The sequence below is a fragment of the Poromitra crassiceps genome, assembly GCF_964638095.1.
Source record: "Poromitra crassiceps genome assembly, chromosome: 3".
In the NCBI taxonomy this organism is placed as follows: Eukaryota; Metazoa; Chordata; class Actinopteri; order Beryciformes; family Melamphaidae; genus Poromitra; species Poromitra crassiceps.
In genome coordinates, this window is record NC_139625.1 from 60,268,614 (window position 1) to 60,296,392 (window position 27,779).

The 27,779-nt window shown below is 43.2% G+C and overlaps 1 protein-coding gene across 1 annotated transcript in view; it reads left to right on the top strand.

Annotated features, from left to right (window-relative positions):
- The window catches only part of unc80 (unc-80 homolog (C. elegans)), a gene marked incomplete at both ends in the record, with an annotated part of 113,112 nt that overhangs the window by 23,503 nt on the left and 61,830 nt on the right, over positions 1 to 27,779 (top strand). Inside the window, 10 exons of the mRNA XM_083633099.1 lie at positions 1,028 to 1,175; positions 4,356 to 4,406; positions 4,932 to 5,080; positions 7,011 to 7,174; positions 8,072 to 8,170; positions 9,051 to 9,259; positions 12,473 to 12,579; positions 19,011 to 19,164; positions 24,582 to 24,754; positions 25,569 to 25,781. Coding sequence (XP_083489225.1) covers positions 1,028 to 1,175; positions 4,356 to 4,406; positions 4,932 to 5,080; positions 7,011 to 7,174; positions 8,072 to 8,170; positions 9,051 to 9,259; positions 12,473 to 12,579; positions 19,011 to 19,164; positions 24,582 to 24,754; positions 25,569 to 25,781 — 1,467 coding nt within the window. The remainder of the gene's footprint in view (positions 1 to 1,027; positions 1,176 to 4,355; positions 4,407 to 4,931; positions 5,081 to 7,010; positions 7,175 to 8,071; positions 8,171 to 9,050; positions 9,260 to 12,472; positions 12,580 to 19,010; positions 19,165 to 24,581; positions 24,755 to 25,568; positions 25,782 to 27,779) is intronic.

Sequence of the window (27,779 nt, forward strand, 5' to 3'; positions counted from 1 at the left end):
TCTACAGGAGGAGAAAACCATGTGGAAACAGGCTGTAGGCTGCTGTCCTTGTAGAAACACAGCTCACTGTAGGCTATACTTTTTCACTGTCACATGGATGAACTCATATCTTCCGGGGTGTCCGGGGTATGTAGCGGTAGATTCCCTACCTACCAACATGAGGGTCACAGGTTCGCGCCCACTTGTTACCTCCAGCTTGGTCGGACGTCCATACACGCTTGTCTATGTCTGCTGTGGGGAGCCAGATTAGGGGTATGTGTTCTGGTCGCTGCACTAGCGCCTCCTCTGGTCAGTGAGGGCGGAAGGGAACTGGTGGGAATAGCGTGATCCTCCCACGTGCTACGTCCTGCCGGTGAAGCTCCTCCCCCACCCTGGGGGAGGCTGTCAGGTGAAAAGAAGCGGCTGGCAACTGTCCATGTGTCAGAGGAAGCATGGTGCTAGTCTACAGCTCTCCCCGGATCGGCAGAGGGTGGAGCAGCGACCGGGGCAGCAGGGGGAAATTGGCCAAGTACGATTGGGGAGAAAGTGGGGGGGGAATCAGAAATAATAATTATTTAAAAAAAAACATATATTCCATCTTCTTAATTCCTGCCTTTCTTGACAAACTCCATCATCTAAAAGCAGTCACGTTTTATTTGTTTGTTATCTCAGCCAGAGACGGAGCTTTTGATCAAGAAATAGTTTGGGATCCTGCCGGCGCCAATGTCCTCAGATACTCGACTATCAGGGAGCACAGGGCTGACTTCATAGCTTCACTGATATGATGCAGATGGGGTCATGGTTATTTTTTTACGAGTTAAGTAGTAAAGGAGAAAAATGTATTTTTGATGCCCTTCATGAAAATCAATAAAGCGATGGAAACGATGAAAATAGCACATCCTCACAGACTTATTTTTGGAACAGACATAATGAAACCAAGCAGGCCAGTCTGCATGAAACACTGCTCCTTGTACATTTTTTATTATGCAGAGTGAGATTCCCCCCCCCCCCCCCTTTGACGTGTCCTGCCCCCCACTCCCCCACCCAGGCCCAGAACTGTCTGACCAACCTGTACAAGCTGGACAAGGTGCAATTTCGTCAGACAATGAGAGAGTACGTCAACAAAGACTCGCTCAACAACATCGTGGACTTCCTGCACGCGCTGCTGGGCTTCTGCATGGAGCCCATCACCGATAGTAAGTGTGTGAGTGGGACTGGATGCAGATGCTTAACCCCTCACAACACACACACACACACACACACACACACACACACACACACACACACACACACACACACACACACATGCACAGATAACAGATGTACACAATTGGGGTTTGACCGATATTGGTTTCCGACACTGATTTTTGGATTAAAGCTGTCAATAGCCTTTTTTCAACTTTTTTCAACTTTATTTGATAATTTTTGTGCAAATAAATTACAAGGATTCAGTGTTTTTTCCCCATAGAATTGTATTCTTGTCAAGGTGGAAAAGCCTCCCCCCCCGATTTTTTATCCGATTTTTTATCCCCCATTAGTGCGATTTTTTTATTTTTTTATCCTGGTTGCTGCTCCACCCTCTGCCGATCTGGGGAGAGCCCAAACTGGCTCCATGCTTCCTCCGAGACATGGGCAGTAGCCAGCCGCTTCTTTTAACCTGACAGGGGAAGCTTCACTGGTAGGACATAGCACGTGGGAGGATCACGCTATTCCAACAAGTTCCCCTCCCTCCGAACAGGCGCCCCGAATGAGGAGGCACCACTTCAGCGACCAGGACATTGCATGTTTTGGTGAGGGGTTCCTATATGAAGGAAACCCCCAGGTGGCACGGGGAGAACATGCAAACTCCACACAGAAAGACACTTTTGACGACCCCACCTGGGCGGTGGGCACTCGAGGACATGCGGACGGGCACGCGCTCCTTCAACGCTCACAGCGTCCCAGGTGGGAATCGAACCCAGGACCTTCTAGCTGTGAGGCGACAGCGCTACCACTGCTCCACCATGCCCCCGGAAAAGCCTCTTTAACAGCAATTTAGACCATGGGACATGACAAATTATCCATTAACACCCAATAACAATAATACGTGAATGTGAATATCACATGAGAGGGCGTGCTGTTCTACTGAGTACAGTAATATCATCACGACTGTGATTCGGCCATAGCCAAAGATAACCACAGCCGTGACAATATTACAGTACAACAGCACGACCTCGAGTGTGATATTGATTTTATATAACAGTTGTACAGTATAAAGCTATGCATCAAGTAATGTAAGTAAGTGTAAGTAAGTTGAGACAACAGATGATTTCTGTCTGTTATTTGTCTCCGCCAACAAAAACAGTTCCCTCAGGATTGCACTACCAAGCAACAACAGGTAAACTTGCTGCCTGCAGTTTCCCGACTGCAAGCTAGCTAAGCTAACATTAGTTACTTTGAGGTTAGCACAGACAATTTCAGTTTATCTTCATAATTAAGGTCGAATCCATATCGCTGTGCTTGGGTGCGAACGCTGTTTGAACGCAGCCTAATCAAGGCTACGTTTAGAACAGCTGTGAAGCGTCACGTGATGTTATACTGAAATATCATCACGGCTGGAATGCCTTTTGTGTAATCAAATTGTGTAATCGCTCGGCCGGAACTAACTGTTTTATAATGAATATCTATGCATACTTTTGTGTGGAATCTGATGTATTAATTTAGAATCAGTTCAGGTTAAGGGCTTCCCATGGACATCCAGCATAGTATTGATCAGTGATACAATAGATCATCAATGATCAATCACACTGCATCATATCCATCATGTCAGACGTGGAACACACTGCATATCTGACTCTTATACCTCTAAACCAATATATCAGTATAACCATATGTACTGTACATGACGTAATACAGTCAAACACACACTCCAGCAGTCTCTACTATGTTTGGTCTTCATATATTTGAAACTATAATGTGGTACCACTTTACAATGGGTACATTAATTAAGGGCTAGTTAATGCTTAATAAGCATTAACTAACCTTAAATAATAATGTGTCTAGTAATAATTTACTAATGTGTTTATGTTAACTAAGGCTGACATTGTGGTTGAGTTGAGGCATCGATTTGAGGGTAGGTAAGGCTGTTAATTAATGCTTATTAAGCATTAACTTATTTTTTTAGTTAGAACGAACAGTTAAGCATTAACTAACCATTAAGCAGGTTAATGCATATTAAGCATTACCTAACCTGACCATTAATTATTGTCCCTCATTGTAAAGTGTTACCTATAATACACTAAACTGTAATCATGTTAAAATCTACATCACACTCGAAGGTCTAGCATGGGTGCTGCTAGGGCTGGGCGATAATTAAATATTATCGTTTATCGTCTTTCAGTGGAATCATATCGTGATTATATGAAGATATTTTAATATTGTGACACACATTTCTGCTGTCTGAATTGATGATGACACCCACATTTTACTTAAAAACCTCATAAAATGAAGTACACTATGGTAGGAATATTATTTGAGTATTTCTGTTTTGTTTGATATCACACATTACCATTTGGTTCAATGAGATGAACATTAATTAGATTATTTAACGTGATTCTGCATACATGAACCATATCGTGATACATATCGATATCGAGGAAAAATCGTGATTATCATGATATTGATTTCAACCATATCACCCAGCCCTAGGTGCTGCATTTACAGGTATCAGAATGACACAAGATTAAAAACGTGTACATGTCACATTCTTGACAGATAGCAGACAGAAGTTTTGCTCTCTGGTTCACAAAGCTGAATTGTACTACCGCTGTCTCACCTCGCACTTCGACTCTGCATTCCAGCGCTATCTCCGTTTGATATCTGTGTCCCCCCCTCCTCGTCCTTCCACTTGTCTCTGCTCTGCTGTGTCCCTGCCTCCTCCTCCTCCTCCTCCGATCATCCCCTCCTCCCTCCATCCACCTCCGCCAGCTGAATCCTCCCTTCCTTACTCATCCATTCTGTACACTTGCCAATCCAGCCATCACATCTCTGCCCAATCAATGGCTTTACCACTGAGCATTGAGACATATTGTACATGCAAATTCAGTCTTGCATTGAAATATCAAGCATTTTCTACGTGGTAACTACAATCAGCACATTCCCAATGTACAATATACAATTGGCAAGTTACTGAAGCGATGAGTGTTTTGATTAGAAAAGTGCAGAGGGCACCCTGTTTGGTTTTTGGTGTGTGTGTGTGTTTCTGTGTGTGTGTGTGTATATGCATTTCAAGTTCACTTCCTTCTGGAGGTGGGGTGCCGCGTCCTTTCTGACACCACGTACATGTCTGTGCTGGCCTGACGTCAATCAACTTGTGCCCCGCCTCTTTTCTCTTGCAGAGTACGGCAGTGCAGGTGAGAGGTCCAGGAGGGCGAAAAAAAGAAACATCGGTAGATACACATGATCAATAATCAATAACAGTCAATAATAGTAGCAGCTAAGATGAACACACTCACCTGATCAGACCCTTCCCGAGGCACCACTTCCATTTCTGCACCCCTCACTCTGTCCAAAGGGGATGAATCTCGCCTGCAACTCCCAAATTTAGACCTGTGTGGTTGAATCTGGTCTTTATTTATAGTCTAGCTCATCTTTTTATCCATAGACAGTACAATCTTAGCATCATTTAACTGGACCAAGAGATAAGACCCCCTAAGTTTAAAAGCAGGCCTTAGTCACTTGCATGTATTCTTTACTCCCTACCCAGAATCCCTTTCTGTTTGCTTCCCCTCCCCCCATGCGCTTATGATTTTGTGCCTCTGAACCCCTTTTTCCTGTCCCCCTTCCCCTCCTTGTTGTTTGGGCTCACTGTTTTATATTCAGCTGGTCAGCAGTCAAATAATGTTCTCTCTCCCCGCTGACTAAACCACCCCTTGTGTGATGCGTGGTCTCTCCTGCCTACCTGTTGCTTCCAGACAAGGCGGGCTTTGGGAATAACTTCACCACGGGGGACAACAAGTCCCTGGCCCAGAACATGGAGGCGGTGGTGGTGGGCTGCATGTTCAAGTCTCTGATCACCCGCTGCGCCTCGACCACGCACGAACTGCACAGCCCCGAGAACCTGGTGAGTGGTGTGTGTGTAACAGGGCATGCATGAACTGCACAGCCCCGAGAACCTGCTGAGTGGTGTGTGTGTGTGTGTGTGTGTGTGTGTGTGTGTGTGTGTGTGTGTGGTGTGTCATTTAAGAAACTGGAACAAGATAATTGTATTTATTTTTATTTAAAGACGATTTAAAAAAATAGTTGGCGATTCATTTTCTGTCGACTGACTAATTGATCATCGACTAACTAATCGTTGCAGCCCTAGTGTGTAAAACTCTCCCTCCTCTCTCTCTCTCTCTCTCTCTCTCTCTTCATGCCTTGATCTTGTTCCCGATCATTCTCTCTCACTCTCCCTCAACTCAGTCCTTCAAATCTTCAGTCGGTGGCGCTCATATCAGCTGTACTCCCATTAGACTTGGACACTTGTATTACTTCTGTTGTAACTGAATAATTAATGGCTCATTTTGTACTGAGCCTAATGCAGAGTCGTTTAAACATGTATGACTCCTTTTGTTCATGGTTTCTCATACATGAAGTGTGCTTAATCTCACTATCTTCAAAATCATTTATGCATAGGCTACTGCCAGATTGTCTTTGTGCTGTGCTGAGTTTCAAAGCAATAGTAGATCTATTTCCAAATGATTCAGTCATTTGTTGGAAAAATACTGTATACATCAAGGGCAATTTCATCTGATTTTAAAGCAGAACTATGATTAACGATTAATGATAAAATTATTGCATTTTACAGTACAGAGATTAAGCACATTTATAAAATTGAAATTCTATAAAAAGCAAATTACTGTACATGCAGTTACGTCTTTGGATTTTCCTCTGTCCTCATTTTCTTCATGATTACAAATGTGTTCTTTTTTTAGCCATCAGATGGAGCTCAACTAGAGGTTTTCCAGTGATTTACTCATTTTCAACCAAACTGTCGCTCATCTTTCACACCAAACCCTAAATATTCTGATTTTGATGACATGAAACACTGCAGCTACAACAGACAAATCAAGACGTTTTTAGCTCACCCTACAAATCAATGTAAATCATGTAATGCCGCAAATCCTGAAAATCGTTTCTAGCAACAAAACTGCCCATTGCGTTTCTCTTATCCAGTACTTCATGCTGCTTTGAGATGGATGAGGCACCATGGCTTCTCTGTGGAGCCTTGCTAGCCTCCAGGCTGGTTGGCATACGTTAGCAGAGGATGACACACTTTCCAGGCAGGCCCACAGTTGAATATGGCACAGCATCATAGGCCTCCTACTCACAGGCTGGAGTTAACACAGACAACATGCATACAGTAGCCTACATACACTAGGGCTGATCAATATAGCAATATTATATCGATATTGTGATATGAGACTAGATATTGTCTTAGATTTTGGATATTGTAATATTTGATTATACTGTATGGCATAAGTGTTGTCTTTTCCTACTTTAAAAAGCTGCATTACAGTAAAGTGATGTAATTTTCTGAACTTACCAGGCTCTTCTAGCTGTTCTATTATTTGCCTTTACCCACTTAGTCATTATATCCACATTACTGATGATTATTTATTAAAAACCTCATTGTGTAAATATATTTCGTGAGTTTTGTCCATATCACCAAGCCATACTTACAACTGAATTATTTAGCCCACTTCGTAGAAAATACCGAGATATACTATATCATGTATCTGCATTCAGCTTAAAAATACAGATATGATTTTCGGTCCATTTCACCCAGCCCTACACACACGCACATGCAAAAATGCACACTTGATGTATGGAAATTGCTAGTGAAATCTTTCCTCCCTCTCTCTTACTTGTTTTCTCACTCTTCGGTCATCTCACTCACACCCTCTCTCTTCGCAACTTTCTCTCTCTCTCGCTTTCTCTCACACACTCCTCCATTCGCACCCCCCACCCCCCCACCCCCCACTCACTTGTTTTTCACACTGTCTCTCCAGGGTCTGTACTGTGACATCCGCCAGCTGGTGCAGTTCATCAAGGAGTCCCATGGCAATGTGTTTCGCAGGGTGGCACTGAGCGCGCTCCTGGACAGCGCAGAGAAAGTCACCACCACCAAAAAGCCCGACGAGAGGGACGAGCCGAAACCACCCGGACCCAGGAGGTACCGCCCAATGGCTGGCCAGAAATGGCCTGTCTGACATCATGTTTTGTCCAATCATAAGCTAACAATAGTTAAATCTGGAGAACGTCTTAATGTAGAAAGACTGACACATTACCAGAATGTCACAAGTTCCATCCCCGCGGCAGCCATGTGTCTGTCCCTGCTGAAGTGTCCTTGAGCAAGACATTGAACCCCAACCTGCTTCAGCATTGCTGCCCCCTGCTCTCTGAGCCTTCTGCTGAAATGCCTACATGTAATGCTTGTCTCAGATGTGGCAAGAAGTGAATTGCTCATATCACAAAATGAAAATTCCACTCATTATGGATCATTTCAACATTATAATATTTAAAGGAGGTCTTGCCAATTTTCAACCAGCTTTGTATCATTACAATCTCAGTAGTATGTGCAAATGAACAGTGTGTAACTTTCCTCCATTCACAGTTCATTCACAGGCACCTCCGTCTCCAAGTGATTTGAGGACAGAAGTGAACAGATGTTCATCTGCATAATAGCAGCATTGTAATGATACAAGGCTGGTTGTAAAGCTACAAAAGCTTTAAGCAATAAGAGGCACCTATCTGCAAGGGCCAAACAATCTCCAAAGCTTCACCAACATCCTTCAAATTCTCGGCAGAGCAGAACGAGTTATTTCGCGCTGGCCTTTTAATCTCCATGGGTGCATCAGGACAGCCAGTTAGTGTCTGAGTGAGTTGAGTGTGAGTGCTCTGTCTGTGTGTGTGTGTGTGTGTGTGTGTGTGTGTGTGTGTGTGTGTCTGTGTGTGTGTCTGTGTCTGTGTGCGTGCGCGTGCGCGTGCGCGTGCGCGTGAGTGTGCGTGTGTGCGTGTGTGTGCGTGTGTGTGCGTGCGTGCGTGCGTGTGTTGGGGTGTGTGTGTGCAGGTCGGAGGCGGGTGTGTCCGGGGAGAAGGGTCAGGCCTCCAGCGCTGCAGATGAGTGTCGCAGCTACATCTCCAGCAGACCCCCCCAGACACCCGAACAGTGAGTGCCCCACCTCACAACACCACCATGGAACCATCCATTAATAGTCCTCAGCTCCTCCCCCGACCCCACTCCACCCCCCCCCCCCAACACTCAAAAAAGGAAAATTGCCTGCCTCTTATCCTTTCCAAACTCCCCCCTCTTCGCTCTCTCTCCCTTCAGTGAAGAACAGATCTCAGTCTTATTCATGAGGAGAATATGAAAGATATGAGAATTTATAAAAACATATCAAGTGAAAATATGTGTTTATATTTCTACATTTGTTTAAGCTTTCATCTTCATGGGGCATCTAGGTTGTGTAGTGGTAAAAGCACTCGCCTACCACCGCGGAGACCCAGGTTCCATTCCCTGTAGCGGTACTTCTGCCTTTGTCAGACATTCCTACAGACACAATTGGCTCTGTCTGCAGTTGGGAAGCCGGCGGGATACGAGTCCTGGTCGCTGCACTAGTGCCTCCTCTGGTCAGTCTGTTCGGCTGTGTTGCTGGTGACTGCACATGTATCGGAGGAAGCATGTGCTCGTCTACAACTCTCCCCAGATTGGCAGACGGGGTGCAGCAATGACCGGGACAGCAGGGGGAATTTGTCAAGTACAATGGGCCTTTTTTTTCCACAGTTGCCATTTTGTGTCTATAAGTCAGGGTAGATACAGGTGCAACCAAATCATTTAGGGCCCCAGCGCCCCAGCACTGGAACACCTAAATGGATTGGATGTTGGAAACCCTAATTATTGTTTGGTTGCACCTGTGTTACTTCCTGCCTTTTAGACACAAAATGGCTGCTGTGAAAAAGGCCTATTGGGGAGAAAATGGGAGGGGGGAAAACAGCGTTAATCTCCATATAGACTTTCTCCTCTCCTCTCCCTCTCTCTGCCCCTCCAGTGAAGAGCAGATCCCCGGCGCTCTGCTGGGCAGGAAGGACTTTTGGAGGAAGATGTTCAAGTCGCAGAGTGCGGCGAGCGACACCAGCAGCCAATCGGAGCAGGACACCTCAGATTGCACCACCGCCCACTCCGGCACCACCACCGACCGACGCTCCCGCTCCCGCTCCCGCCGGGTTTCCCTCCGCAAGAAACTCAAGCTGCCAATAGGTCGGTGCAGCATCAGCTGTCTCTGTTTGCAGCGTGAAAGTCATTTCCTGTTTTATTTCTGTACAGTCTTAGCATTTCTAAAAGGCAAAGCTGTTGTGGAGGCAGAAATAATCTCATTGATTGAGAGAAACCCCTATGGGCGGAGCCAAAGACCTACAGTTTTTCTGGCTTTGTAACATCAGACTAACCTGACCCTGCAAGATGGTTTGTTTCACAGACAGAACCATCTGGGAACTCGCTCAGGAAACTGTTTAAAAGGGGCAGGCCCATTTAAAAAATGCCTGGCAGGTGGTTGGATGAAACATGTCCGTCACCGTCTATCACAGGCTTGCTTCTCGCTGGTGTCACACCTAAATCCAACCCGTAGCTGCCTCATAGGATGCTGATTGGTAGTTCAGATTCAAACCAATAGATTGGGGCGTGGCAAGATGCATTTGTCGTGTGATCGTGATCTCGCACTAATCCAGCTACCTCGCAGGGTTAACATCAGACTGGAGCCTATAACGCTCTTGCTACAAACTGGGGAAACAATGCAATCTAGCTATACTAAATCATCTAGGTTAGCTAGTTTGACTACTGTACATAAACATTCTAAATTGAACCCCAGCTCACTTCCTGTTGCAGTGTTTGCTAATACATTATAGACCAATTTGGAGTGGACGTCAGAGGGTTATGTCACTGTCGTGGTAGCAGAAAATTTGAGGGAACAAGTGAAACCGAAACTAGAGAGATCCCCGGAATAAGGGGAAAAGACGTATGACGCTGGGCTTTCCCACTAGGAATATGAATATGACCCAACCTGTCTGTTGCTGTCAAACATTTAAAATATGTGGCGAAGTCATCCGGATCTTCCATATTTCTATGACAGCTGAACCACTAGCTGTCACTTTCTGCAACCAGTTTGGCTCCACACACAAAATACATAATCACTGTTTACAAACATAAGAGGTCTATGGACAGGACTGACAGGACTGCTAGTCAGGACTGACAATTCAGTGAAAACCGTCTATAGCTATCAAGGGAAGACCTGCTGCCTTCCAAGATCATGAATGCCAAGGTCATGAATGAATGAATGTATGTATGTATGTATGTATGTATGTATGTATGTATGTATGAATGAATTGAACGAATGAAAGATGTATGGCCATTATCTCACTACTACAGTATAATAAGGCGTCACCTATTGTTTCCTGGACTCCCGATTTAAAGCGTTGAGTTTTGCATTGTGACCGTTGTCTTGGTTTTCTTGGAGGCAGAAATGACCATATTTGGACGAGAAGTGTTACAGTGCCGCCTTACTATAGGTCCGTGGTCGGCGACCTCCGCCTGTCCTCACTGGACAGGCGGCCTGTCAATCATGCCCGAAAACATGCTCTGCTCTATCATCTATTATACTCTAAATGGGAGAATAATTTACTAAATGAACATCATACTGCATTGAAGTCAACTAAACTAACAATTGGGACCATAAACTCATTTGGAAAAGTATTTACTGATGTAATAAATCAAGTGAGAAGTAGGGTCATTTCCCCATTCACCTCTATACAATCAGACTTATTTTTTACAGCCATAGACTAAACAAGTCAGTTATATACAAATTCACCGCTCTTACAGTTGTTATGAACTGTGAAATTAAGTACCAAAACAGTTTTTTGTACCAGGCTGTAAACATGTTTATTTCTTCTTAAAGTCGGGCATTTCAACATGGGGGTGAATGGGGAATGACTCCCTTTTGGAGCTAGCCTCAAGTGGCCATTCGAGGAACTGCAGTTTTTGGTGCTTCCACATTGGCCTCATTTTTCACAACCGAAAGTTAGGGCTTGCTATTCACCCATCTTTTTAACCAAAATGCAACAATGGCAAATCCAGACTCTTTGATAAGTTATTGGTACTTGCCTAATTCTTTCAAATGCTTTTGTACCAGATCTGGCAACAATATGTATTTTCATGATCATACCTCATTGCATAATGCTCTCCTCTCCTTCTTTTAATTGTCAACTTTCAATGACTGCATTTCACTCTAACATGATGTGTTCTGTATGTCCAACAGACATACCACCAGGCCAAGTCATTTCATCTCTTTGGTCTGTTTTGTGTTCCTTTCTGTGCCTTAGCATGCCGTGGGACTGTTCGCCTACCACTCACTCTCTCTGTCTTACGTATGTGGATGTGTAACCATCTTCATATTTGTATCATCTCTGTTTGTATTGTTCATCTTTCCCAGTATGCACCGTGTTCCAGACCTGGGTCAAATAGTATTTGCAAATAATTCTTAGCGTTATTGTGTTTTTGTTGTTTTTGTTGTTTTGTTTTTTACATAAATGACATGCAGTAACAGATGGGTGGGGCGTATTGCCTGAACTTTCCAGCACACACTGGCTCCTAGTCCTACTTATAGCCTGGTAAAACCATCTTGATCACGTGAACTCACATTCTGTTTCGCTCCATCAGTTTAGACCCCCCCCCCCTTCCCCAGTGATTTCCTGAAATTACATCGTAACCAGGCCAATCAGGGACGTGCGGCGCAGTTGACATCGTAACCGGCCAATCAGGGCCGCCGGCAATATGGTGTCTCCGAGCGGTAACATTAGCGTTAGTAGAGTAAACACAACCTTTAAGTGCAGTTATTGCAGAAATAGTGGTCCAGAGCCTATTGGATTTGGCTATGCTGATTGGCTGAAGGAGTTGTCAAGGCATGTACTCCCGCCCACTGAAATGGATGTGTGTGTGGCTGGAAGTCCAGACTGATACATTGTGAGGTCACTATCCGGATGGTTTCTACCAGGCTATCCTACTTAGGTAAAAACTGAATTAAAATGGATTTGCAAAGATTGCTCGACCGGGGTCTTTTGTTTAAATGTGAACCGATCCCTTATAAAAAAGCAATTCATGTTGTACCTTTGAGATGGTCATGTTTGAAGGAACCTCAGTCTGTGAACCTGTGTGAAATTACCCTGAATGTGTGTGTCGTCATTGTCAGTGGGTACTCTTCCCTCGTGCACTTTTCTTCCTAAATCTAACCCTTTTGTGTGTGTGTGCGTGTGTGTGTGTGTGTGTGTGTGTGTGTGTGTGTGTGTGTGTACGTGTATGTACTGTATGTGCGTGCATGCATGTGGCCTTTACATGTTTTTGTGTTCGTTCACATCTGTTGATCCGTGTGTGCGTGTGTGTGTGTGTGTGTGTGTGTGTGTGTGTGTGTGTGTGCCTCTCCAGGTAACTGGTTAAAGCGCTCTTCTCTGTCGGGACTGACGGACGGTGTGGAGGACCTGCTAGATATCAGCTCAGTGGATCGTCTCTCCTTCATACGACAGAGCTCCAAGGTCAGGGAGTCAACATGTACCACCTGCGTTGTCCACTCAGTGTCTCTGGATAACAGTGTTGCAAGCGAACTAACAACATGAAACCCTAAATAGTAGTAGTAGTAGTTTTAGTGAGGCTTTCCACGGTTACATGCCGCCATTCCGACGTTCCGCCACTCAGAAATATCGGCACTCAGAAATATTACCACTCAGAAATCCCGCCACTCCGATTTTCATAAGGTCCGCCACTCCAAACTTGATTTGACTTCCAGTTCACGTTCAGGCAGCTGAACCTCGTTCAGACAGGCACCTCTCTCAGATGCTGCTAAATGGGTTGCCTCGAATCCTCGAAATGATTGTGGAGCCCAACAAAATTAAAATAAAGACGTGTTCAAAGATGTTGTTGGTGCTCCCTCTAACTCCACAATGTGCAAGATAGTAATAGGCTATGTGTCTCTATAGGCGGGTGCACAACGCACACACCCTGCTTAGAGAGCAGCGCACACACATGCTGACACGCCCGGGAACATAGCCTAATTCTGTTGTCCCTCCATGCGCCCTGCAGCTGTGTAAAATGTCATACGAAATAATTATAAATTCCAATAGGATAAGCTTGCCTGATTAACTGAAAACAATTAAACAATAACGAAAAAAATAATATCCTAACGAAAATAGAAGTCTAATCAAGTAAATAGCCTTCAGAAATCATCAGTAAAAGCCCAGTTCTAATAGGCTACTGCTGCGCTGCTGAGACGCACAGTGTGCGACTGAAATGTCTGCACTTTTGTGCCATATTCCACAATATCCAAACTTCGGAATGGCGGATCCTTTAGAAAAAAGAGGAAGGGCCGACATTTCGAATAATGAAGGCAGGAATTTTCGTAATGGTGGGACCTATGAAAAAAGGGTGAAGGACCGCCAGTCCGAATAATGGAAGTTAACGTTCGGAGTGGCAGGGTTTCGGAAAGGCAGACAGTTACCGCTTTGCACACTGACAGTGAACAACATGAACCCCTAAATAGTAGTAGTAGTAGTTTTAGTGAGGCTGTCCACACTGACAGAGACAGTAGTCTCGCTGGCCAGCCTCCTCTCCCTTCCGTCCGAGGAGTCTGGCGCCGCAGGTCTCCATAGTGGGATTGCGGCAGTGCCCTTGGAAAGTAGTTTCAAACAATCCAACTTGCCGTTTTCAGCGTGTAGCAACGAGCTAGCGTGTAGGTTTCTGCCGTTAGCTTGCTAGCTAGTTAGCGTTGTTGTTTTCACTGCGGCGGCAGGGCACTATTTACAGTGACACACAGGGACAGACATGGTCGGAGCCAATGACAGAGCTTGTAATAAGCTGGGAGCGGACATCCGGCAGCGACTGAAACAGTCGCTCCAATGGGAGAGCAGAGTAGAGCAGGGGAGGGTTTATCCCAGTTATGGAGACCTGCGGCGCCAGACTCCTCGGACGGAAGGGAGAGGCTGGCCAGCGAGACTACACTGACAGTGAACAACATGAACCCCTAAATAGTAGTAGTTTTACTGAGGCTGTCCACACTGACAGTGAACAACATGAACCCCTAAATAGTAGTAGTAGTTTTAGTGAGGCTGTCCACACTGACAGCAGAAGCGTCATGCCCATTGTAACGATTTTTGAGAGATTTTTCTTTTCTCTCATAATATAATTTCATTACTATGGATTTGATAACGTATATTTATGATCATTTATATAAAGAGTCAAACATATAGGCTATGTCTAATTATGTCATAGATCAAACCTAACCAAAAAACACACACCCCTCCTCCTGCTGATAATGGTTTCTCCCAAAAGACGTGTGGGGTCGTCCATCTGGCTTTCTCACTATAAGCACTTCCAGTGCTACGTAGCAAAGCCACCCAGCCAGCCACCCACACGTCACAGCACAGAGCTGACAGCAGTGTTTTTCTGCTTAACTGGTCAGTATAGTGCATCAATCCCATTTTCAAACATGTGAAAATCTGAGGGAGGGCCACCGCTCAACCCAGCCAAGTCTCGGCCAAGGTGCTGGAAAAATAACTAGAGTTACAAATATAAAAGGAATTTCCGCACACTTGAATCTGTACAGATTTCACATTTATTAAGCAAGCTTTCGGTCGACTAGACCTTCATCAGAGCATACAGATCACAAATGACAGGCAGGCTTAAGACTCCTGCTCTGGTCATCAGCAGTATGCCAAACACCTGTGCACACTCAGGTAGAAGCAACACCTTCTGGGAATTGTAGTTTTTGGTGTTTGTAGTTCTCAGGCTGTGAGTCCCACTGAAGGGACCTACCAGACTAACTGAAAAAAAGTGTAACACAGGGAATACAGAAAAACAAAGAAACAATCATAAAGCATATTACAGTAAAGTGCCACAAAAAAACAAATATCACAGGTATAGAAAATACCTTAAATTTTTATCAAAGTAAGATAAAAAACTAAATATCAAAAATAGAGCAGGGAGCTATGAAAGGGTTTCAGGTTGGAGCCGTCATTTGTCAGGCCTCCTACTCTACACAAGAAAGAAAGAATTAGTGAACAAGACAAGAACAGAAAAAACAGAAAAAACATCCTGATCTACAGCATAACACTCATGTCAAAATCCTCATTAAGGCCAGTGGGTTCTAAAGCATTTAAGGTATCAATCCAGAAGAGCTCTCTTTGGCATAATCTCCTATCTATATCTCCCCCTCTTGGCAGTTCAATATGTTCGATGCCCTGAAAACGAAAAGAAGAAATAGGATGAGAACACAAATTAAAGTGACGAGCTACAGGATAATTAATATCATTTCGTCTGATGGAGCTCTTGTGTTCACTAATCCTTTGTTTCAGCATACGTGTTGTTTTACCTACATAAATTTTATCACATGGACATTTCAATAGATAGATGACATTTTCTGTACTACATGTGATAAAGCCCTTGACAGGGAAGCTTTTGCCTGATCTAGGATGTCTAAAAACTGGAGTCCTCCATGTGTTGTGACACTGGGCACAATGGCCACATGGATAGTTCCCATCCTTCAGTGGGGCTAGAAGAGTCTGTTTTGGGCTCGTCTTAATATTAGCTCGCACCAGCTTGTTTCGCAGGTTTGGACCTCTTCTGTGGACAAAAAGAGGAGGATCTTTAAAATGCTGAGCCACTGCTGGGTCAGAGGTCAAAATAGGCCAGTGTTTTAGAATGGTGTTCTTAAGGATATGAGTCTGAGGAGTATACGTACAAATACAAGAAACAGAAAAGTTTAAGTCTTTTTTAACACTTTTCTTTAGAAGATCAGAGCGGGGTTTTGAAAGAGCCACCTGGAAAGCCTCATCCACACAGTGTACTGTGTAGCCTCTGTCCAGAAAACGTTTTTTCATGGCAGCAGCTTTGTCAAGAAAGTCTTGATCTGAATGACAAAGGCGTCTAAGCCTGTAGAACTGGCTTTTTGGTAAACCATATTTAAGAGCTCTCGGATGGGCGCTGCTGGAGAGGAGAAGAGTGGTTTTGTCAGTATCTTTTTGATACAAGGTAGTGATGAGGCTTCCATTGCATAGTTCAATCCACATATCCAAAAATGACACACGTTTATGGTCATAATTCACTGAAAATTTGAGGTCAGGATTCACACTATTGAGAAGGTTAACAAAGTCAGTCAGCTCATTACTGGTCCCTTGGAAAATGCAAAAGACATCATCAAGATATCTAAACCATTTGAGGATTTTGTGAGAAAAGGGGTTTCTGTTAGTGTCAAAAACAAAACTATGTTAAAAAAAACCCACATACAAATTAGCATATTCCGGGGCAAAGGTAGAGCCCATCGCTGTACCTTTACACTGTAGAAAAAAATCCCCATTGAAGGAGAAAAAATTCAGTTTAAGAACCAAGGCCGCCAGCTCACAAATGAATGTGCTGGGAGGAAGAGTTTCCTCAGTGCGATCTTTTAGATAATACTCAAGAGCCTCAAGACCTCTGTCGTGGGAGATGTTTGTATAGAGGCTTTCAACATCTAAAGTAACCAGAATGATGTCATTAGGTAGGTCTTTTAATGTTGAAATCTTGTTGATTAAGTCAGTAGAGTCCTGAACATATGAGGGAAGCCTCCGAACATAAGGTTTAAGAAAATAATCAACATAATTAGACAATGGCTCTAAGAGAGAATCGTTACTGGCTACAATAGGCCGGCCTTTAGGTTTAATCAAACTTTTATGTATTTTAGGCAGCATGTAGAATACAGGAGTTACAGGATGTTTACAATTCAAGAAATCATGTTCTTTTTTAATGATCCACTTCAGCTCAAGAGCATCTCTGTGACATCAGAGATCTTCTTTTGGAAATCAAGGGTGGGGTTGGCTCTCAGTTTCCTGTAAAAAAAGGTCATCATTCAATTGTCTGTAGGCTTCTTCTTTATAGTCTGACATATTCTGGATGACGATGGCGCCCCCCTTGTCCGCAGGCTTAATAACAATCTCAGAGTCTTTTGAAAGCTCTTGTACAGCTAAATGTTCATCTTTACTGAAGTTAGAGAGAGAATGAGGGTGTGTCTCTTTCAATGCATCGAGGGTTTCTTGCTCAACCATTCTGCAAAAAGTTAGAATAGAAGGATTCGAGGTATGGGGCACAAATGTGCTTTTTGGCTTAGATACAGGTTCATCAGACCTTTGTATATTGGAGTTGCCAAACATATGTCTCAATTTAATCTTTCTGAAGAAACGGAATAAATCCGTCTTCACCTCGAATGAGTTTGTCCTATGTGTGGGGACAAAACTCAGGCCTTTGGAAAGAGCAGAAAGTTGATGCTGGGTTAATACCTTGTCAGAGAGGTTGATCACAGGATTCTCCCCTGCTGACGGGTGAAGGGCCTGACCCAGTTGGGATCTGGGTGTCTTCTTCCCCCTCCTCGTTTTCTTCCACGCCGCTGGAAGTTTTTTGAGTGGCGATTTCGGCCTGCTGGATGCTGGTACATGCTTCAAACATGTGAAAATGAAATGCTGTTAGTTAGGCACAGTTTGCATAGCAAGTTAGTTGGCTACTTGTACCAGGCAGCTAAGGTTAGCACTGCATTGTAATGTTAGCATCCCTCATGTTGTTTACACATCATGCCAGCTTGTGGTAGCATAGCATCCATTTGGTGGTAAATGAGAGCTGTGTGAGTGTTATGCATTGTGTTATGGCAGTGAGCTGATAGACTATCAGCTCACTGCCATAGAGTGGTGGTAAAAAAACAACTATCAGTGATAGTTGTTTTTTTACCACCACTCTATCACACAGGTTATATTGTAGGCTAGTTAGCAAAACACTGTTTCCATTTGATGTCTCCACTCCAGCCAGGTCAAAATGTAAAGAAAAATATAATTCTTTAAAAAAAGAATAGAAAGTCCTCCCAGCCCTGTTTTCAGTGAAGAGGACATACTGTAGAGGTTGATCCAAGGGGCAAGTTTAGTGATAGACTATTTTTCCTTCATGGTAATGCATGCAGATTTAATTTTAAGATTTGTGTGGTCTCCCTTTTTTGTCAAGTCCATTGAGCCTGAGCAGTGACAATGTAATTAGTCTGGTGATTATGGATATTTCCAGGAGGCTGAGCAGTTTGGAAAATATACACCTGCTCAGTCTGTTCATTTAAAATGAGATATTTCTCTAAATCTGGCTTCCAACCCCCCAAATTCTTTTTGTACCGCCAAGTGTTCGCCCCCTTCAGATTGTTTTGCATGACGCCCCTGACTGACAGTGAACAACATGAACCCCTAAATAGTAGTAGTAGTAGTTTTACAGAGGCTGTCCGCAATGACGTGTGTGTCAATGAACGCAGCGAGCCAAACCCCAAAAAATCTGTTGCAGTGTCTCTATTTTAGCAACTTTTTGCAGTTGTTCCAAACTGGCGTTGCTGGTGGAAAGGAGTGCAAAGTAGAGTTAACACGTTAGGAGGTAGTGTAAATAGTAAAAAAAAAAAAAAAAAAATAGTGTAAGATTTTATTGTCCAAAGCCATTTACAATTTATCTCAAACAAATGTAGTCAATTAGGATGGAAATTCTGTTTTGTTTTCCCATGTTTTTTTTGTCAAAGCCACTACGTTGAAATTTGTAAGAAAGTATTTGAACTACAGTATGGATGAGATTTCTTACATTGTAAGCTAGCCGTGATTCTCAAATGATTATGTACACTTTCACAAGACAAATTTAGTGACTATATGTGCAGAGAAGCATTAAGGAATGTATGGAATCAGAGAGAAGAAAACCTCAGATTTTGTTTGTGATGTGATTATTTATGATGATCATAAGATTATTTAAGTATATAGTTGTTGCCTATTGATTGTGTATATGACTATCTGTGCATGGCGACGTGTGTGTGTGTGTGTGTGTGTGTGTGTGTGTGTGTGTGTGTGTGTGTGTGTGTGTGTGTGTGTGCGTGCTCGCTCGTGCGCCCCTGTGTGTGCATGTGTGTTGTCTATATGTGTGTGCTCTTGGATCCCAGGTGAAGTTCACCAGCGCGGTGAAGCTGTCAGAAGGCGGTGCGGTGGGGCCGGAGTACGGCAGGGACGAGGAAGAGAATTTCTTCAAGCGGCTTGGTAAATGGCGGTCTGGCAGGAGGAATCCATCCAAGCTTCACCACACAGAAGAGAAAGATGGTAGACCTCCCCCACCCCGGGGTGCCCCTCGCCCACCCCCTCTCCCTGCCTCTGTCTGTCAGTGTGTGTCGTGTCTTGTCTCGCCAGTCCGTGGTCTGTCCTCTCCTGCCAGTTCTTCCGTCTGCCATTCTCCATGTCAGCTCTGCCCGACAGCTGCCTGCTACACACTCTTCTCTTCCAACCAGATGTGTCCTTTCCAACCTGTGTCTGTATCTAGTTTGGGAAAACACACATTTGTTTTGTAGAAATTCTGGCATGACCTTCTGGCAGCACACTCTGCAAAAACTGAAATGTAAAACACAGAAAAGACAGCACTTTTAGACAAGTCAAGACAAGTTTTCCTTTTTCCTTTTGCATTTTAATATCAATAGAGCATTACCACATTATTAATGTAAACAACTGAGATTGGCAGCCTCTACATTGCATTTTACAAATCACAGGAAATCTGTCGTATTGCTTTACGACACAAAGGGAGAATGCTTACGGCACAAAGGAGGAACCGTTTTACTTTGCAAGTAAATGACAACTTTATTCCAGTTCTTGTATTCTAATCACATAGTTTCAATGTCATGCTTGCTTGTCCAAATGCATATTGGCTGTTGTTATTCAGGGTAGGGTTGTGCGATGTCAGCAAAATATCCATCGTGATTGTTTTACAGTGAAACATCGTTTTGAATGATGGCATCGTCATTTATGCCATCCGCCGCTGCAATGCACGTTAAAAGCAGGACAGCTGAGCTCTTCATGAGAACGACAGGCAGGCTACTAGCTACTGCACAGAGCCAGGCGACTCAAGCAGTGAGCGGCAGCTACTGTAGCCTGTACTACGAATGTTGGATAAGAAGATCCAGGATCTGTCCCTTGATCTGGTTTGTCTAAACCAGATCAGCTCGATTGTAGTTAACTTGTACTACGAACCTCGTTTGCCAGTCGTTAACTCGAACCAGGTTTTTCTAATCAAGTTGACTGCGCGTGCACATGAAAATGCCCGTGCACACGAGCTCGTGCCCGCAAAAGAGGCGTGGTTTTTAACAACTAGCCAATCACAATGCAATATGGACCGCTCAGCTCAGAACCGTAGCTTTTACAGCGCCAGACACGCCTATTTCCTCATTCATCAAAGCCATCGACTACTATGTCAGAATCAAAATCCGCATTGGATATTTTTAGTCTGTTCCCGAATGACTGTCTAAAGTTACCACTTTTATTCACATCAGTCATTTATTTGAAGAACGGTTTCTGCCTCCACGTATCCTACAGCAGCTGAATTCACCCTCTCAATAAACTGCGAGTGGAAGCAATGTGTAGCCTAATGTCTCAGTCCAAAATCCGTAGACCATTTAGGCTCAACGAATAATAATGATGTCATGTTTAGTCGCACTGATTGAATAATTCCTATAGGCTATCAATAAAAAAAAGAATGATAATAAAATTAAAAGAGGCTTCTGAACGACACGGTATGTGCGGGCATAGATTTCATTTATAAAAAATAGCCTATTTTGTGGTCACATATATATTGTCAGCAGAGTCGCATATCTCCATATTTCATATAATGATGCTGGAAATATGAAGTTCAATCACATCATACAGGCCAAAAGCAACACTTGCAGCTGCAAAATGCAGGAGTAGGCTAGATATGAATCATCTTAATATGGGATCGCCTGTGTGCAGGTGATCCCATATTAAATTGCTTAGATGTAGTAGGCCAGCATGTAAGCTATGACTATTTCAATTCCAACCCAACGTCAGTCTCAGCTCCATTGCGCACACGGCACCTTGCGCTTTGGAGACGTTTATGTAACCTTTTTATGCCGGTTTAGTGATATTTCTCCACTCACTATTCAGCTGCAATCGATCAGCGGGATCAAACAACGTATCTAGGCTACTTGAGAGCACAAAAATGAATATATAAAAACATATTCCAAAGTGGTATAGGGCTTAATTAAAATAGCCAACAAGTGCAAGGCTTTAGTCCTTGATTAACATTAACATTGATTACCATTACTCATTCAACATTACAATTCGTGCTCCTTCGGGAAACTCATCCAGAAAGGGGTTGGCCATTTTTCCAAACTGCTGATTCGATTGGTTCGTGGGCGGTGGATTTAAGGTCTAATCTTATCCTTGCAACTTAACCTGCTACGGACCAGGTTAAGTGTGAAGCATAAGTTGCTATGGAAATATATGTCGGTAAGAAGTTAACTTGCTTTGTAGTACGGCCAAACCAGGTTTAAACCTGAAGTTACCTCGCTAAACCACTAAACTGGCTTTGTAGTACAGGCCTCGGCTCTAACAGCTAGCAGTAGCCTAGCTGCTGCTGCTGCTGCTGCTGTATTTCTCTCTCAACTCGCTCCAGTCTCCTCAACTCTCTCTCTCATTAGGTTCAAAAGCCCACGCAAATCTAACGTTATATCCGCCAATAATTCTGTTAGTTTTCTGCCAGCTAGTTAAATTCAACACACACACACACACACACGTTGTTGGTCAGGATGTAACGTTATGTTAGCCTATTTGTTTTGCACCGTTCAATATTGCTAGTGCTGTATCAACTTTCACTTTGGAACCAGGCGAGTTAAATTCAAACACAGTTGAAGACTTGTACTCACTTTGGGTTGAAAACAGGAAAGAACGTGAAGTTTCTTCTTTGTCTTAAAAAGTTTTCACAACAACACAGCCGACACGCAGGGGGGACACCCCGGCGACATTAAACAAGCGCCCCCTGTTCAGAGAAGGAGGGGGAGTGGAGGCTTTCCTGAACTGAACTGGGCCCGCCGGCGCGTCCCCCGCGCGTCACGGTAAGAGGACTTGGCCTCTTTTATTATTAAAACAGCACACATTTATTTCGAACAGATAATTAATCACGATGATCCGATGTAGAAGGCTCAGAGGTCGATGGGGGGTCGGCCAATCACGATGGTCGATGCCATCGTCCATCGTGCCAACCCTAATTCAGGGGTTGTTATTGGCTGGTATACTTCTTGATTTTCAAAACAAATTGACACACGTGGAGTGATACTTGAAAGTGTAAGATTAAGAGATGACAGCTAGCATCATCCTATTTGCAATGAGAAGTAACAAGGATCATGAGAAATGTGCTCTTCAATTTGAGAAACACTAAATGCTACACATAGCTCCTTTAATTACAGTAAGTGTTTTTGAGTGCTGCTCTTCCCATGTTTTCAAGAGCTTTTTGTAACAAATTTTGTAACAGATGTTTCTACATAAATTGTGTCAATATAACATGTTGTTAATGTTTGTTTGTTTTTAGGGACAATGCACATTACAATACATTACAGTAATAATTGTGCCAGTGTTAGCTAGATGGCTAATTTTCAACTACTGTCCCTTGGAACTCCAGTTATTGGCAGTGCCTCTCACACACTGACAGGAGTATTAACCCTAACATACATGTCTTTGATGTCTATGCTGCATATGCTGTAGCAAATGAAAAAGAAGCGCAACTGTGTGATGTCCCAAACTAGACACTCAGATGTGTTGAAAATGACATATTTTTGGGAGTGGACCCAGGTGTGAAGTGGCCTCAGATTGTATGTTTTCTCTCCAAAGGCGGCTCTTGATTGTTTGCAGTGACCTACATTAAAACGATCAGCCTTTCCAAACAAAGCAGCTCTTCAGCATTGCAAAAAAAAAGTAGATCACCGTAATGCCAGGATTCTTCCCTCAGTATTGTGTTACCAACCCTAGATCCTCCTCTTACCTACTATGCACAACAAATTATTCCTCTTTCCTTCACATATTCGGTCTATTTTGATGGTTACAAAAAAGTGAAAAGAGAGGAATGGAGGCCACGGGGCTTGGGATGAACGCAAATCTATAAAACCATCTTTGTGCTGTAGAGCGCATTTTTTTGTGCCACGTCGTCAAGCATGAGGCTCTTGACGTTCTCTCTCTGTCTCTTCTGTGGTGATGTGTGGTTGTGTTTTCCAATGCTTGGGTTTCAGTCAACTTGATCAAACAGAATGGTCCACAAAACTCCACATACAGTAGCTTTGTTTACTACTACGGTTACACTTGACAGTTAATTTTAAAGATCCCATTTTAAAGGCTATTAGGCTATATCTGAAAATGTTAAATCTCTCTGCACTACATTTTCCAGCTGTTCCTCCGCATCTCTTTACTTTGAAAAACCTGACAAAGATGTTATTTTATCTTGTATCCAGTTTTGTGTGTGTGTGTGTGTGTGTGTGTGTGTGTGTGTGTGTGTGTGTGTGTGTGTGTGTGTGTGTGTGTGTGTGTGTGTGTGTGGGTGTGTGCGTGTGCATGCGTGTTTGTGCGTGTTTGTGTGTGCGTGTGTGCGTGTGTGCGTGTGTGTGCGTGTGTGCGTGTGCGTGCGTGTTTGTGCGTGTTTGTGTGTGCGTGTGTGTGTGTGTGTGTGTGTGTGTGTGTGTGTGTGTGTGTGTGATATCATCTTACTGCACTCGCAGATCATTTTACCGGTTTCATCTGGACTTTTCCCCCCATGAAATGTACTGTATTAAACCAGCAAGATTATCTGCCAGTGCAATGAGATAATCTGACTAAAAATATCATAAAATAAGATTGGTAGGTCTGGAAACAAGTTAAAATTACATCTTTCTTCTTTTTTCCTACAAAAAAATTCCAATCACTTCCACATTTGATTTTGAAGGTGAAAAAGCAATTTTATGAAAATGATCTCTTTGTGCATCCAGACGTGTCACTTAATGCCTCCTGACGGGATCAGATGACAGAAGTCCCATTAAAAAGCCAAGTGTAACCATAGCCTCTGGCTGCGTGTCCATCTTTCACTCAACTTCATTTGTCAGTGGCTCTTCGCTGCTTTCTGTGAAATGTCCTGGATGGTGATGTTGCCTAGTAACACAATGCTCTAGTCTACAGGACTGCTGTTGACCTGATAAATATACATGTCCAGTCTTGATTTTGCAAAAGATTGTTCCCAGATATGTTTTTTTCCGGCAATTTTTCTCCCTCACTTGTTCTGTTACTTCTCTTCTCTTCTCTTCTCTTCTCTTCTCTTCTCTTCTCTTCTCTTCTCTTCTCTTCTCTTCTCTTCTCTTCTCTCTTGTTCTCTTCTCTCCTCTCCTCTTCTCTCTTGTTCCCTTCTCTCCTCATCTCTTCTCTTCTCTCCTCATCTCTTCTCTTCTGTTCTCTCCTCTCCTCTTCTCTCCTCTTTTCTTCTGTTTTCTCCTCTCTTCTCTTCTGTTCTCTCCTCTTCTCTTCTGTTCTCTCCTCTCCTCTTCTCTCTTCTTTTCTTCTGAGTTCTCCTCTCTTCTCTTCTGTTCTCTCCTCTTCTCTTCTGTTCTCTTCTCTCCTTTTCTCCCCTCTTCTCTTCCTTCCCTTTCCCCTTTACTCCCTCCTTCTACCTTTTCTTTCTCTCCTCCCTTACCCTCCCTCTCCCCACCCATCCTCTCCTCCAGGCCCTCATGGTTTCCAGGAGCGTCTAGCAGCCAGTCAGGAGGCGATGAAGAACAAGAACGTGGTGAACCTGGGCGCCATCCGTCAGGGCATGAAGCGCTTCCAGTTCCTGCTGAACTGCTGCGAGCCGGGAACCATCCCTGACGCCTCCATCCTGGCCGCTGCCCTCGACCTGGTGCGTCTAAGGATCCATCCACAACATCAGACACTAAACTACAGTCGAGTCTTTGCGGACAAGTTTGAAATATGAACGAATTGGTGTTCCGTACCAAATGGAAATGCTTTCTATACATGCTGCCTATACAGTACATGCTAGGCAGTATGATGGTCAGAGATGCTCCTTGGCAGTTAATCCATCCTTACTGCCCTACTCCACTGCAGCCATGCGTCAGGCATTGACGCATCAAGCGTTGGAGATCATAATTATTTCCAATGATTACACAGCTTTGTTGAATACTCAATTGTGATTGGTCCTATATTTTATGGGTATTGAGTGATTAAATACACAAGGAATTTTCTGGTAGTTGGTTGAGGCGAGGCAAGGCAAACTTTATTTATGTAGCACACTTTGACATATTCAATGTGCTTCACATAAAACAGAAAAAATAAAAAAAATAAAGTAATAAGATACTAATAAAGCAAACAAACAAATAAATAAAAGAGATATAACAGGTGTTGAGTGTTCTGTATATCATTCAAGAATTGATTGATTGATTGATATCTTTATTGATTCAATAAAAGCAGAATTGTGCAAGACAATACAACAAAACAATATTGATCAAAAGGAGTAAAACACAATAAAGCCCAAGGGCTTGTTTCCATTGTGGTCCTTTGTCTGGGACAAGTGGAGTGAATGTATGTGTGCAGACATAAGAAAAGATAAGATAAGAAAGAATTATCTGCAGTATTAAAGCAGGATAGATGGAGAACAAACATGAAGATGTGATCTTAGACAGTAACATTTTCTACCTGCTGCATGGTTCTTGCAGGAAGCCCCAATCGTGGCCAGGGCCTCCCTCTTCCTGGAGTGCGCCCGGTTCGTCCACCGCTGTAACCGTGGCAACTGGCCGGAATGGATGAAGGGTCACCATGTGAACATCACCAAGAGGGGCCTGTCCAGGGGCCGATCCCCAGTGGTGGGAAACAAACGGAACCAGAAACTACAGTGGAACGCCGCCAAGCACTTCTGCCAGTGGGGAGATGTGAGTTTAAGAGTTACTGAAATCTGATTGGGCGTTTTCTGAAAATCGCAATTTAATTTTTTTTGATTTATGCTTCAAAAATCATAATAGTGGTCCTCATTTGCGGACATGATCTCGCTGAACATACAAAGTTGGCCATTCCCTAAGCTTTTGTTAACCACAGACCTTACTTCAGACATTTAACCCAAATATGCATACAAAAATTGCATTGACTTCCCTACGAGGGAACCAGGAAGTGCATGACTTCTGGGTTGGCCTACAAAAATACGTTATCCATGCAGTACTCTATTGGGGAGAAGAAAAGGGGGGGAATCTTTTTACCATTTCACTGTACATATTGTGTTACTCTGTCATTTCATTGCTGCTACTATACTATCATGCACCTTATCATTGGACATGTTTTATTACTCTGTCAATATCTGTAAACCGTGTGCAACACAAAGCTCGTTACTGCTGCTACCCTTGATGCACCCTGTACATATCTTGTAAACAGCAAACTTAGGCTCACTTAGCTGTCAAGACTGTTTATATCAGTTAATACTGTTTATATCTGTTATTATCTGAATCTTTTTACAATATTTTATAATCTTTTTAGTTTCTTTATATCTTATTTTGTATATTTGTTCTTATTAATGTTACATGAGCACCAATCACACCAAGACAATTTCCTAGAATGTGAAAACATACCTTGGTGAATAAAATAATTCTGATTCTGATTCTGATCTGGGGGGGTTACTGAAGTCTGCTGATCAGTATTGATGTAAGAGTAGGTTTTAGTGATGTCTTAGACTAATTTCAATAATGAAGACTACCTCCCAGCCAATTCCCATCATTGCTATGCACGCCCCCTTTCATTCATGCCTCTGCCCCGTCCATTCACAGTCACCCACACTTTCCCTCTCTGGCAATAGCCAATCAGCTCAAGCCAATCCTTTCCCCATAGGTGGAGTTTGACTTTTAACTTTTAGCACTACATTTGAAATTGTGCCCCGTTTGAAGCCAGATTTAGAGGAATATCTCATTTTAAGGCTGGCATTATAATGGTCTCTCTCTAATTATTGTTTAATAAGTATAAGAATGGAAATACAAGACATTAGAATATGAGTAGAATTACAGAACATTACTCATTATTGTATGTTTAGTAATGTAATGTATATTATATAGTGCTTCACTGTTCACTGCTTGCTTTTGACCGTGCTCAAATACACTTTACAAATACAGGATAAAACAACTTTAATAAAGAGAGAAAATTACATTACATTACGTCATTTGGCAGACGCTTCTATCCAAAGCGACTTACAATAACACATTTTTGTCAGCAATAGAGAAATCAACTATGCAACACAGTCTATGACAGCTACAACTTCTGAAGGAATAGTGGTAAAGTCTTTTTGTTTTGTTGTAAATATTAAAATAGACCAGAATAGAATAGACCAGGGCCTCTATCTTCCCAAAAGCGCTAATTTAGCTGCCACAAGCCAAAGCAGGCGTTTCAGCGCTAAAATGTGGTGATAGATGGCATTATGCTATCGTCAGCAGCACGCAATTACTTTGCGCTAAGAGCTTTGAAAAGGACCTCTTACGCGCAAATACCTCTCTGCGCTGGGTGCGCTGCACGGATATGTCATTAAGCACAGCCTTGCCACGTCAAGACATCAAATTATGCTGCTAAAAGTGGGTATTAGCAGATAATTCAGTGAGGCAATCAACTATAACTCACTGAGAAACTTTTATGACATCGCAAAGAGGGAAATTAATTGAGAAAACGTGTTGGACAATGGACATAGGCTATTTACCTTCATAACCCGAAGGGTCGTTGGCACCACATATGATCTGTCAATAAGCTCCCTCTGTCCTCGCACGAGTGAGTACACTCTATTATGCATGGAGAGAATTACTGCATATTGCATGCCTCGCGCAAACAGACATTGCAAGACGGGAATCTGATTGGTTTTGATTGATGTAATGCCCAGCCTTGCCTGGCCACGCCTGTGAATA